This window comes from Etheostoma cragini, chromosome 8 (genome assembly GCF_013103735.1).
Source record: "Etheostoma cragini isolate CJK2018 chromosome 8, CSU_Ecrag_1.0, whole genome shotgun sequence".
In the NCBI taxonomy this organism is placed as follows: domain Eukaryota; kingdom Metazoa; phylum Chordata; class Actinopteri; order Perciformes; family Percidae; genus Etheostoma; species Etheostoma cragini.
In genome coordinates, this window is record NC_048414.1 from 9,328,244 (window position 1) to 9,341,836 (window position 13,593).

Genomic DNA, 13,593 nt, shown 5'->3' on the forward strand with positions numbered 1-13,593 from the left:
AATCACAGATTTATTAGTCAAATATTAATCCTGAGGTCCTGACTAATTGCCAGGCCTCCCGTGGCAACACAAAAATGTCATCTCATCACTGTGACCTTCTTACTTCCAGCCAGGGTCCGGGCGTAATTCCAGTGTGTATATTCTCCAACTCCGGCATTTGTCACAGCAGCCACTTTGAAGCGGTAGTATCTGTACTTAGCCAGGGATTGGAGCGTGACACTGTGGTTCTCTTCAATGCCGTCCGAAGCATTCACTGACACTGTGACATTAGAGTCCACGCAGTCTGAGGTCAGTTCATCCTCTGGGAACGGCTGTGCAGTAGTTAGTGGGTTTGGTTCACAAATAGTTGACAGCAGCTGTGCAACAATGTGGTACTCTTTCAGCAGGCCCGGAATGGAAAGCGGTGGAGCCCACTGTAGTGTCACATTGTTAGGTGTGACCTGAGAGATGGTAAGGAAGCGAGGGGCAGCTGGGGCTGTTGAGGAAAACAACAAGGATATAATTAAGCATTAATTCTGTATTACTGCATATTAATAGCAATTACAATCCAAAATGTGACACAATAGAAGTGGACTGACTACCTGATTCAGAAAGAGTGGAAGCAGTACAATTCAGGCTGTCTCCGGCTCCTGCAGAGTTGACTGCGGCCACAGTGAGTGTGTATTCCTGGTCTGGAGACAGCCCAGTCAATGTGTACTCTGTGGTGTGAGCCTGGTGTGTGTAGGACTGCGAGTCTCCATTCACTAGAATCTCATAAAAAATGATCTGTCCATTGGGGTTGGCTGGAAGTTCCCAAACCAGCTGAATTGAATCCCAGCTCACTCCCGAGCAAGACAGGTTATCAACCGCATCAGCCACTGCAGACAGAGAGGTGAGACAATGGCAGTGTTATACTAGCACTAGTTTTATTCTTCACTGGCCACTGTAAGAGGAAAGAACCCAATTCAATTTTAGTATTAGCCTTTGGTTATTTCATTGCACATGCTGAAAAAAAGTATTTGCCCGGGACTACATTTCTGGAAACTACAAATGTGCAGTCTGCAGATAAACTCTACAGATTTGTCATTAGGTATCCTGGTGCATCATTAATGTGAAAGCAAAATTCTGCTTTACCTTAAACTTATAATTTTTATTTTACTAACAACCATAACACATTTTTTAACTATTTATTGTTGGTCCAATGCCTGGACAAACTGAATCTTGTTGGAGTATAAATACGGACAATGTTTTATACAGTACTTTCACAGTATAATTCACAGATACAATATTCAAATTTAATTGAACAAATTGAAAAAAATCTATGTAAAACAACAAACTGGGAACAGTATACTAAACCAGTGTACATCCCTTGTGTGTAGAGAGTTAGCACTTTACCTGACTCATTAGTCGTGAAGGTCACAGGGCTGCTGAACTGATTCCCGTGGCCCACTCTGGTGTAACTGTAAACACTAATCTCATAAGAGCTATGAGGTCTGAAGCCCGATAGATACTCTGTGGTCGACGAACCAGAGGAATTCTACACACACACACGCACACACACACAAAAAGGACACATTACAGATTAAATTATCCGTTCCCGTTTACTGGAGTGGTTAATATTTTATTGTATCTGCACACATATGTGTGCAAGTATAATGTTACCGCTGAGTGATATCTGGAGTGTGAAATTAGAGCGACCGGAAGTGTGACAGTGTGTACTTTAACCGAGTGGATCTCTGGAGTTGTACAGAGTCTCTGTAAGTGTAAGTGTTGTTGTTATGGTGAGGTAGCTTTCGGTGTGTGAAATTACCGGTACCTTGTGTGTGACAGTGTGTGTGATGAGGTCTCGGATCCTAAAGCCGTACTGTATCACCACTCCATTGGGCTCCAGAGGAGGCTCCCAGCTCAGAAGCACAGAGACTGCGGTGTGGTTATATATAGTTAGGTTACGGGGAGGGGACATGGGGCCTGAAACATAAAGTAAGACAGATAGAGAAGAAGATAGACTGAAACAGCCAGTAGATAAACATGCACAGTTTCATGAATAAATATCATCTAATTAGTATTTTAGAGAAATTTTAAAATTGCTTTCAAAATAACCTCCTTCATCAGTGTGCAGCTGCAGCAGCAGATAAGGCCCTGAGCCTTTACGTGTTGCAGCCGTAACGGTGAGGTTGTAAGCTGTGTATGGAAGTAGGTTGGTGAGGGTGAATGAGGTGTTTGGGGTATGAGATGTGCTAGAGCCCCCTGGGCCAAACACAGTCAGGGTATACTCTGTTATCTCCCCGTTGGCCTCCAGAGGGCGCTGCCAGACTATTGCGATAGAGGAGGACGACAGATTCCGGGTGGACAACAGCAATGGAGCAGAACTAGGAACTAAGAAGAAACAGTTACACAATAAATACATTAACCATACTTCATAAGTGAATGTTCGAGAAGATAAACTCACTATCATCATCTGTTCTCAGGTACATTGTGCTGGTATGGTTGTAGGCTGCGCCAGCACGAGTTGCCGGAGTGACAGTAAACACATAAGGGAAATACTTCTTGAGTCTGGTGAATAAGAAGACAGTGTCAGTTGTGTTACGACTGATGGTCTTGTTGACAGCTGAAGCCCCTTGGTTGGATCCGTCTTGGGGGGCGCCGGCCTCCTGTAAGGTGAGCAGGTAGGTGGGACGGCCGTTTGGCTCCATTGGAGGGTCCCAGCTGACAATGATGGCTGTGGAACTGAAGATCTGAGCCGTCAGGTTTTGGACCGAGTCACTTGGCACTGAAGAAAGAAACAAGAAGAATAGTGTTACTATTTTTTAATACCAGTGACAACAGTGGTTGAAAACTGTGAGCATTTTGATGTGCGTTTACAGCACTATGAGGCAGTAAATTAGGACATCAATCAAACAAACACACTCCGACACTTGAGGGAAAATGAACAGCACACCAGTCATCATCATCATTATCATCATCTGTCAAAAGCACAGTCATAATCATTGGCAGCATTGTTGCAATTAACAAAATCAACAACAGCACATCAAGTAGAACAATACCACATGACATTCCTTTAAAAATGCAGAAACACAGCAAAATAAAACAGCACAGTTAACAAAACACAACAACAGTATCCTACAATAATAGCAGCCAATCCAGAGACATACAGGACATTTAAGACAGAACCTGGCACACTGGAAACCTTGAGAAAGAAAGGGGTTGAGGAGAAAATACTCATCCTGTTCATCGTCTCCAGTCCTCCGAAAACAAAGCATGGTACACAGAGAAGAAAAAAAAGGAGATGAAGGGGAAAGGGGAGATAACACTTGAGAGATCCATAAGATGAATGAGTGGATGTGAGGGGCCAGGTGTGTGTGGGGGTCTGAGCCCAGCAGGGGGCTTGGCTGTGCAGGAGAGACAAGGTGCCCTGGAGATCCGGTGCTTGGCTGAGAGTGGAGCGGCTAGAGCACAGGCAGAGATACAGAGTCAGTATGAGCACTAATCATTCAGAGACAGAGAATTCTATGTTAATAAGAAAAAGAAAAAAAAAACATATAAATATGAACTGTATGTGACAAAGTCTGTGGCAGCTGTCTGCACCATTTTTCCCAAAATAACATAAAAACTTTATTTACACTTCACTTTTAACATTTAAATTTATTGGTACTTTATACTGTTTATTTATCCCCGGGGGGGAAATTATAATTTACACTATTAGTAATCACTACACACAGGCCTGAAATACACACACATGCTCAGGATCTAATCATGTGGGCTGCCAGCTGGACCAGCGCCCTGAGCGGTTGGGGGGGGGGGGGGGGGGGGGGGGGGGGGGGGGGGGGGGGGGGGGGGGGGAGGTTTTGGTGCCTTGCTGGAGTGCCATCTTTCCAGCTACCGAGCCACACTCCGTACAGGGACTTAAACCATCAACCCTCCGGTTCCCAACCCAACACCCTGCGGACAAGGCTACTGCCACCCCAATACATTGATGCTATCAGAAAGACTAAGTACAACTGAATATTATATCTAAATGTTGGTTTCTGTGGCTTAAATGCAATTAGAGCATTAGCACAAAACACGTCATGTCGAAATGGTTCTGCCCTCTCGTTCTCTTTTACTCTCATAACTTTCGTTTAACTTAGCAAAAGGAAACACAAACTGGCTGTGGTCAAGGCACAGTGTCACAGGCGGACAAAAATAGAGCCAGTTTGCCAGACAGACTGTGATCACTTTTTACTAACAGGCTGAAAGTCACATCTTTAATCACAGAGTTTTTATGTAATTTTTTGAGCTGAAGAGTTTTGAAAAACGTGTGCAGACTCACCCTCCAGTAAGACTTTGAATCATTGTATGCAATAATTATCTGCCATTATGTGTAGTATTTCATGTTCAGGACTGGTGTTTTTAAACGTATATATGTATTTATGTATACTGTATTAGTGTACGTGGGATTGTGTTAGTCTGACTGACCGTCCTCCGGTAAGAACAGGGTTAGTGGCTCGCTCTGAACCCCTCCGTCCCCCTGCACTGTGCTGGAGGTCATCCACAGGGTGTAGTATGTGCCCCCAATCAGCCCAGTCAGAGTGTAAGAGAGGGCTGAATCAGGAGAGGCAGGGGCACGTAAGTCTGAAATAGGAACCCTCTGTGGAGAAAAATAAGCATTATATTTTCTTTCACACACTGAAACAGGCATTTAAACAAGATCAAAAGTTGTGAATACATACAGATGGGTGACAAATGAAAGGAAAACCCAACATTAAGTGTCTTGGTCAGTTATTAGCCCACCACAAGTCATCAGGAAATAAGCATAAGGATCTGCATTTATTTCTATGTTATATGTTTCTCCACTCATTTATTCAGATTTTCCCTTTAGAGCAGTGTTTTTTTGGCCACTTGATGGCAACAGAACAAGCTGTAAACACAACACTGATATATTATGGAAATATAACATTTATATTGTGCATGTCTTAGCAATTACCTATGAGTAAGTATCAGTGAGCTACGTATTTATACATCCAGCACATGTATAAATAGCTTTGAAATCATGTTTGTGTCCTGACAAATGTAAGTCAAACATCGTCTCTCTTGTTTGGTCAACTGGTCTCAGTTTTGGTCTACACTAACTCCTGAGAGAAATATCTGCATCTTCCGCTGCTAACAGCTTCACTATGTTCACCAGCTGGTCACTTTTTTGCTGAAAACAGCTGCCTGTTGCTGGAAGGTTAATGAGATCACTGCCAAGGAACCTACAGCAAAAACAGTAAGTATCTCACCTGCCCAGCCACAGTGTTGTTATCCGAGTAGTAAATAGTGTAGTGTACAATGATTCCATTAGGTTCAGCAGGCGGGTGCCACAGCAAGGTCACGGAGGAAGTGGTCACATTAGCAAAAGTCACATTCCGCGGGGGGTCAAATGGTTCTGAGACCCAGGGAGCATAGACACAAAAGACACACAGACAAATATTTAAAAGACAGAAACAGCTTTCAAATGCATAGCAAAAATATATTTATAGGAGAGGATGATAAAGTTATCTGTCTAAAAATTCATTAACAATTATGCAGCACCTGCATCGATGCTGTTAAAGCTGATGTAGATCAGCACTCCTCCATCGCCCAGTCTGTTCCAGCTGGAGACAGAAGCGTTGTAGCGACTCTCTGAGTCTACATTAATAACCACTGATGTCCCTGTCACATTCTGCCACAGCTCAGTCGTTTCATTCCTAACAGAGAAAGCCAGGCAACCATTTATGTTGCAATGTGTTGTTTTCTTTTTAAAGAAAGAGTCAAACAGACAGAGAGAAGTAGATCAAGAAACTCACCAAACTCTGACAATGTAGTACAGTATGTCTGAATTTGCTTCAAGTGGTGGTTTCCATGACAACTCTACCTCGTAGTCTGACAGCTTCTTGGCGTGGAGGAACTGAGGAGGTGTGTCTGGAGCTGAGATGCAGGGGAAAGACTTTCCAATAACATAACACAACAACAGGAGTATGGCTTATCATCAATGCAGAAACTGATGAGTGGTAAAAATATATTTGCACTGGGCAAATAAGAACCTCTGACAGCCCATCAGGAACGTGCCAGCCAGAGAGAAAGAGAATATTGCTCTGAAATTAAAAAATGAGTTAGTTGTGATGACTGTGGTTTGTGCTCCTCAGTCCTAATGGGAGACACAAGTGTCACATGGCATCAGATACCTGTGATGTAACATCATTAGCATTAACTGAAACAGAGAAGTAACTGTGGAGGAAAAAACGAGAGGAAAGTCAGATTTAATCAGATGCCCGTCGAACTCAGCCGTGATGTATTCGTGCAGTGCCCTGGAACTGAAAACAACCCCTCCTCCTCTCTCCCATCCCTCTCACCATCCTCCAGTGTGGTGATGTTGAGTGGCTCGCTGCTGTAGTTTCCGGGCCCAACGCGCGTGTGTGCTTGCACCATGATGCGGTAGCGTGCATACTTCCTCAGATGCGTGATGTGGATGTTGTTGGTTGGGGAGGTGAGGTTCAGGTAATGACTGGAATTCCACAGCTCCAGGCTGTAATGGGTGATGACCCCATTAGGCAGCAGAGGAGGCTGCCAGGTCACGTTCACCTCGCTGGGACTGACCGATTCATAAGTTACGCCATACGGAGGACTGCCTGGGACTAAAGAGACAACACAAGAAGATGCACCTTTATTAAAATCTGAACAGTTGATATTGTTACTAAAGGTCTTTATATGTGTGTATTCGCGTTGTTGGATGCATCCATCAACACACCGTCCTCTCCAGACAGAAGGTATAAAGCATCTGACATTTGGTTGCCGTGACCATAACGCGTGTATGCCCTCACAGACACGGTGTAGTTGGAGAATGGCTTCAGGTTCATTAGAGTGATTGTGTTAGAGGAAGTGTTCATCAACGCAGAGAAGGACTCATTCTCATATAGGACCTCATAGTGTTGAATGATCCCATTAGCCTGTTCTGGTGCAGACCAGGCCAATGTGGTAGTGGAGGGACTGGTGTCAACCACAGTGAGGTTCACAGGGGGGGAGTCGGGCTCTGTGGAAGAAAGTCCCAGAGTGTTCTTTCATTGGGTAAAATGTGATTAAATTGATAGGTCAACACAATTAAATCAAACAATCTAATACTATAGCTGATCAAGCATCACATTAAATATTGGTCATGCAATAATTACATTGTAAATTTGATAAATAAACTCAAATGTTTAATATTACTTTGGCATATATTTACTGACATTGACAAAGTAAAACAGTTGCATACACACAACACTTTTTTGTTTTCTGACATGTACAGTTCTAATTAAATTGTTTTCAATGACAGATTCAACTTTCATCATCTAATTTGTTGTTCCTTCCACCACACCTATTCAAACAATTGTTTGAGCACTTGTGTTTGAGTGTGTTCAGTACATACCGTCCTCTAAGGTGACAACAAAGATGTCATCTTCCTCAGACAGAGAGCTCTCTCCCACAGCTGTAGATGCAGCTACACGTAGTTTATAACCAGTGTACTTGTCCAAATCTACACATTAGAACAGAGATATTTAGCAACAGATCTGTATTATTGTGGCTATAATGACTGCATAGAGCTGTTCAGAAAAGGCAATGATTCTACCTGTTATCAATATGCTGGTAGCGTTAGTAAGCCACTTCAGGGCTTGATTACTGTGCAGTTTGAGGCCATAGACAGTGTAATGTGTGATCCGCCCATTGGGGTTGAGTGGTGGGATCCAGCTCACTAGTATGGAGGTGGAGCTGATGTTTCTATAGGACACTTCGAGTACTGAGCTAGGGACTAAATAACACATACAGTACACACACAACACAAGACATTATTTGTAATAAAGTTTTTTTTTAGGTTTTGCAAACCTTATCTATGTAGTAACATAGTTACTGTAATTATAAATCGTGACATGTAAAAAAATGCTTTGTATATTTCCTATTTTCTCTAAATAAAGCAATTGAAGCAGTTCATCATATTAGATGAAGTTGATGTACTTCCACGATTCTTGTTAGGGTTGTACACACATGGTTGAGAAACTCATTGTAGGTCGCTTTGGATAAAAGCGTGAGGTTAATGAATGTAATGTAATGTAACATGTGAGCACTCACCCTGCTCCCGTGTCTTCTCAGTGATATTTGTTGCAGGACCCTCTCCCACTGTTGTGGAAGCAGTGACCCTGAACGTGTACTCCGTGAAGGGATTCAGATCTGACACCAGGTAAGACAACTCCTCAGACAAAACATCCATCACCTCCTTTCTCACTGTTACACCTGTGGTATGTATGCAGACACAGATGGATACACAAGACCACACGCACACACAGGATTGATAAGCACAGATAAAAATCCTTGTATTAAGGGCTGCAGGAAGTTAAGTAAAGCAGTGTTTATGGTTAGTGCTGTCCCACCTGTAGTACCAGTAACTGCTGCACTGCGTGTTAAAAAGTGTCCTGTAACTGAGGCATCATGTGTAGACAGGCGCAGCTGGCCCGGGGTCAGGGCCAAGGGGGAGGACTCTGAGGTGATATCCCTAGCATGTGATTGCCTTGTCAGCCAGGGTGGAAGTGTAGCAGGTGGTACAGAGGTAAAAGACAATGCAGAGGTCCCAGAGACTGCAGACTCAGAAGATTGACTACTTGTGCTGTATGAAACAGAAACGTAGCTGGTGCTGGACTTCTCAGTGACCATGTCGTGAGCAGTCGATTGAGCATTGGTGTTAGTGATGGGGTCAGTGGTTCTTTGTCCAGAGTATGTGAGGCTGGAAGCAGTTGCACCAGTGGACAGTGTGCGATCAGAAATAGTGGCCGTGAAAGTTGGTGGTGAAGTAATCAGACTGAGCTCAGCATTTCTCTTACGCCGTTGTGGATTTTTATGGACATCAGGGGGAAGTGTCTTAACTTTATGCAAACCAGTTGTATTCTGAAGGAGGAAAAAGTACATTTTATAGTCTGACTGTAGTTTTTGATTTCTGGTGATTACAGTGGATATGGTTTACAGGTTGCATATGAGTATGTTTTTTAATAATAGTCCCATTGATTATAGAAATTTGTGAATTTACAGAGAAACATGTAGATTGCAAATCCATTGCAATCTTGTGTAAAGCTGATAAACTTTATGTAAATTGTTGATGAAAAAATGCTATCGAAAAATATGTTGATTTATAATGTTAGTGGTGTTTTATAAGTTTGAATATATCATATAATCATGGCTATAAAACACTTTGCTTTAAAATGTAGAATATGTACATGAAAAGATTAGCAATTACATTTTATCTAACTCCTTTTACTGAACAGGCTCTGATTTTAACACTGAATCTACTGTGGTGATAAATAGCTGTCACATCTGGCCTACCATTTCTGCAGTAAGGGTGATGTCTTGCAGCAAAATTTCGGCAACCAGAACCCGCAGTTTGTACTGGGTGATTGGACCGTTGGGCTGGGCAGGCATTCTCCATCTCACCAGGATTGAAACTGAATCCTCAGCTTCTGCCATCAAGTCTTGCACTGCACTGGGTGCTACTCATGCAAACAAAAAATAGAGCAAGAGAGAATCAAACACAGACAGAAGTACATAAAACACACCTCTACCTATTAATGTAACGTTTTCATTTCCACCTTCTCTTACCAAAAATAATCTACAAACTAAATATGAATTGTTAAGATTGTTTTTATAATCTAAGCGAATTCATGGAGATTTATCTAAATGCAATATGTTAGTCCATTAGTTTATGAGTGGTCTCACCTTCGGCAGGTGTTATTATGACATCCTGAGCTGCTGGACCCACTTCTCCAGCAGCTTTGGCTCGGACCGCCACCGTGTACCTTGTGTAGGGGGTCAAACCACTCAGAGAAAACCGTGTGTCTCCTGTGCTGTTCTCATACAAATATCCTGGAATGAAGACGAAATAGAAAATTGTATGAATTTCTATCAATTTAGAGATTTAATCTGTCTTCAAGAGTGTTCCAGAGTTATTATTTATTGACCTGTAGGTCCATAAAGGTAGAGTACATAGGTGAATTTTCCTGTGATAATTCCGGGGGAGCTCCAGGACACGGAGACTGATCTAGACGTCATATTCAGTATAAGGAGGTTCTGTGGCGGGTCTTCTGGGGCTGCCATACACAAACAAACAAAAATAATCATTTTCATTTTGATGCAGTGAATATTGTATAGGCTAATAACAGTCTAATTCACAAATTAAACAAAAGCTAAGCCACACACACACCTGATTCTGGCATGCGGACCATAGTGGAGGCTACCTGACCCTCTCCATCCGAAGTGAAGGCAGACACTTCGAATAGATATGCAGTGTAAGGTCGTAGCTGATCAACTCCTACTGATATGGGCACACTCCAGGAGGCTGCAGGGGGCACGGCAGAGAGGGTGATGGGTGAAGACGATGCTGTTATCCCCAAAGGACTGAGAGTCGCACGGGACAGGATATCGGCTGCATCCTGTACATACAAAGTCAGATTTTTGTTTTTAGCACTATGTTGTTCACATGGTCCTATGTAGAATCCTGACAGAAACATTTGCAGTACATTGCAGTGAGGCAACGCGCCGGTCATAATGTCCACTGCATTGACCTCCAGCATGCGGACCGTCTGCCCAGTCCGGGCATGTTTAGCCTTGACAGCGAATTTTGTAATGAGGCCATTGATGCGGTGCGGCAGGAACCAGGTAACCATGACAAAGGTGTGGTTCTGGGCAAACGCTGTCAAGTTGGTTACCAGGCCAGGGGCTGCAGGAAAATGCACACAGAAATGAGTGTACACATGCACATAGACATACAATACTATATATACACATTTACCATTTTAGACTATTTTGAGACGTGTGTGTGTGTGTGTGTTTGTGTGTGCGTGTGGGTGTGCATCTGTGTGTGTGTGTGTGTGTGTGTGTGTGTGTGTGTGTGTGTGTGTGCGTGCGTGCGTGAACACCCACGGGACTCATAGGTCTTTATGTATAAAGATTTGCTGAAGGCTCCTATTCCAGCTGGAGATATGGCTGCTACCTAAAAGGACAGAGAGAGAGAGAGGTTGGTTACTTAAAATGATTCATTCATGTTCCTGTCAATAGGGCAGTCATCAGATCCCGTTTAGGTGCTAATCTTAAGCAGTGATCACAATAGGAACAACACTCTGTTAGAGGTGATTCAGTGATCCCAATTACACATAAACAACAATGATACAACATTACATACAAGATTAACATGTTATCAGTATGTAAATAGACCATAGCTTCATGACGCCTCTAGCTATTTGGGCTATATTTTATTGAGTCAGCCTGGGTTGACTCAATAAAATATAAACTGGGATGGATAAATCAATAAACTTGAATGATAAATTTGTGGAGGATAGTCGGAACATGAAGTTGGCTGAATTTAGTGTCAATTGAAAAAAAAATGTGGGAGGAGATAGGTTTAAGATTTTTTGCGGTTTTTGCAAAAAGTAGAATCACGGACTTCAGAATTGCTACAAGGTAACATCAGAGCATTATTTCTGTACAATACAAATACAATAGTGTCCACGCAGCTTTGCTGCTCGGACCCTAATGACATGACAAATATAATTTTATTGCTCAGGTATTATTAACATAAATATAACTTTCCTAGCCTGTCAGCTCAGCTTTGTGCAGGGCTTATTGGGCCAACACACTGAAAGGTAGTAATAAGATACATGCACACACACACACACAAATGCAGTATGTGCAGGTGCAATCACAATGTGTGTCAGTCTCTCAGAGTCCCTTTGTATGAAGGTCACTGTAGGTTAATGAATCCTGAAAACTAATAAGCATGATCACATTCAAGCTCAGTGACAACAGACAGTGGAAATAGCCATGGTGGACCCATAGATCTGTTTACCGGATTAATAATGCAGTCAGGATCAATTACCAGTATTCAGCCAGATCAAGAGAATAGTCTGTTACAATGGGATCTGTCCACGAGCTTATACGGGACGACAGTTTATAGGAACATGCTTGTTATGAGATACACTAAGATTGTTGGTGCTTGGGTGTTGGTCTACTAAATATAAATAGTTAATTACATATATATACAACAATAATATCCATGGGATTTGGTCCTGTATGTTTAGGAACGCTTTAATACTTATTTCATGATGATGATTTGTTTTCACTTGCTTTATGTCTTGTTGTGTGTTATGTGTTGTTTATGTGATACGAGTTGACCAAAGTAGATTCCTATCAGCTACACTTATTAATTGGTTTCCTACCTGAATGTGGTATGTAGAACCTGAGGTGAATTCAGTGAGCAGGGTCTCTGGTACGTCCAGGTACTTGGTCACCTGTATAAAGTTGGGGTCAGGGTAGGGACACACCTCCTTGTACCTACAAAGAGAACTCAGTTTTTAAGATCATCATCTTTCAGCTAACGTTGCACATTTATGAACAATACGAAGCTGGTTGAGGGCTCTGAGGAACAGTATGAGATTTACATTTAGATTCAGCTGCAAAACCGCCATTGGTGGAAAGAACAGTAAAATGTAAGAGAAGTTAAGAACAATTACTCAAGTACTGTATTTAGGCCGAGTTTTAAGGTAAAGCCCCATTACCATTTAATTCTACTTCTACTCCTTTATACTTTAGAAGGAAATATTGCACTTTTTGCATATTTCTGATTTTTTCATAATATTACTAATAAATATTATTAGCATACACAATAAGACTGTAAGATTTATGTTATAAAAATTAAACTGCCCAACACTTAATAGGTAAGTAAAACCTCCACCTAGACCCACTACGACAAAATGCTATTTTTGTTAATTTATATTAATTTAATACTGCTGTAAATTTACTTAAGTATGACTTTGAATGTAGGACTTTACATTGCAATGGAGTATTTTCAAACGTAGTATTACTCAAGTAAATTCCTAAATGTACATAGAAACCCAGAGCATTTTACACTAAATTTATATTTCAAAAATAATACAGTATAATATTTTTTATTTTTTAATTGATATGTATCTTTGTGGTACTTCCTCTTTTTATTAAATTGGATTTGGATATTTTGTAATTCTATCTATTCGTGATCTTATGATAACTCAGCACCTCATTGGCAGTTGCAGCTGCCATTTTGTGTTGTCATAGAAAAAGACAACAAGGCTCTCCTAGTTTGTGAATTTGAGACTCACAACCTGTGTGGATCCACGCCAAGAGATCAAAGTAAATCTTGAATCACAGTTTTCCAGGAAGACAAAAATTTACCTTATGACGTATCCGTCAATATTGTTGTCATAATGCGGCATGGTCCAGGAGAGAAGAATACCATTAGAGCCCACAGCCTCTCCTTCTAGGCTTAAAGGTGGACCGGGAACTGGAGGAAAAGAATGGACATGTTTGAAAGAGAGAAAGAGAACAGAGGAGGGTCTTTTCACATCCTATATTCACTCCATCTACTGTGTTTAATACCAGCAATGCAACAAAAATCATAACAACTTCTGTATATGAGAACTCAACAGGGACACAGTAAAGATCCAGAAGAATAGCGTTGTTGTCTGTGGGGGACTGATCCTCTGAATGTGTGTGTGGGTGTGTGTATGTGTGTGTGTATGTGTGTGTGTGTGTGTGTGTGTGTGTGTGTGTGTGTGTGTGTGTGTGTGT

The 13,593-nt window shown here is 41.8% G+C and overlaps 1 protein-coding gene across 2 annotated transcripts in view; it reads right to left on the reverse strand.

The window, feature by feature from the left end:
- Window positions 1–13,593, reverse strand: part of ptprq (protein tyrosine phosphatase receptor type Q) — a 36,947-nt gene that overhangs the window by 11,040 nt on the left and 12,314 nt on the right. For both annotated transcript variants that reach the window (XM_034878789.1, XM_034878788.1), the window contains exons 20-39: window positions 13,198–13,306; window positions 12,207–12,321; window positions 10,915–10,984; window positions 10,512–10,711; window positions 10,196–10,424; window positions 9,954–10,082; window positions 9,712–9,858; window positions 9,322–9,485; window positions 8,379–8,889; window positions 8,080–8,241; window positions 7,583–7,762; window positions 7,382–7,489; window positions 6,725–7,006; window positions 6,330–6,611; window positions 2,429–2,749; window positions 2,080–2,355; window positions 1,796–1,947; window positions 1,375–1,516; window positions 582–857; window positions 104–475 (exon numbers count right to left, since the gene is read on the reverse strand). In XM_034878789.1, the coding sequence (XP_034734680.1) occupies window positions 104–475; window positions 582–857; window positions 1,375–1,516; window positions 1,796–1,947; window positions 2,080–2,355; window positions 2,429–2,749; window positions 6,330–6,611; window positions 6,725–7,006; window positions 7,382–7,489; window positions 7,583–7,762; window positions 8,080–8,241; window positions 8,379–8,889; window positions 9,322–9,485; window positions 9,712–9,858; window positions 9,954–10,082; window positions 10,196–10,424; window positions 10,512–10,711; window positions 10,915–10,984; window positions 12,207–12,321; window positions 13,198–13,306 (4,227 nt within the window). The remainder of the gene's footprint in view (window positions 1–103; window positions 476–581; window positions 858–1,374; window positions 1,517–1,795; window positions 1,948–2,079; window positions 2,356–2,428; window positions 2,750–6,329; window positions 6,612–6,724; window positions 7,007–7,381; window positions 7,490–7,582; window positions 7,763–8,079; window positions 8,242–8,378; window positions 8,890–9,321; window positions 9,486–9,711; window positions 9,859–9,953; window positions 10,083–10,195; window positions 10,425–10,511; window positions 10,712–10,914; window positions 10,985–12,206; window positions 12,322–13,197; window positions 13,307–13,593) is intronic.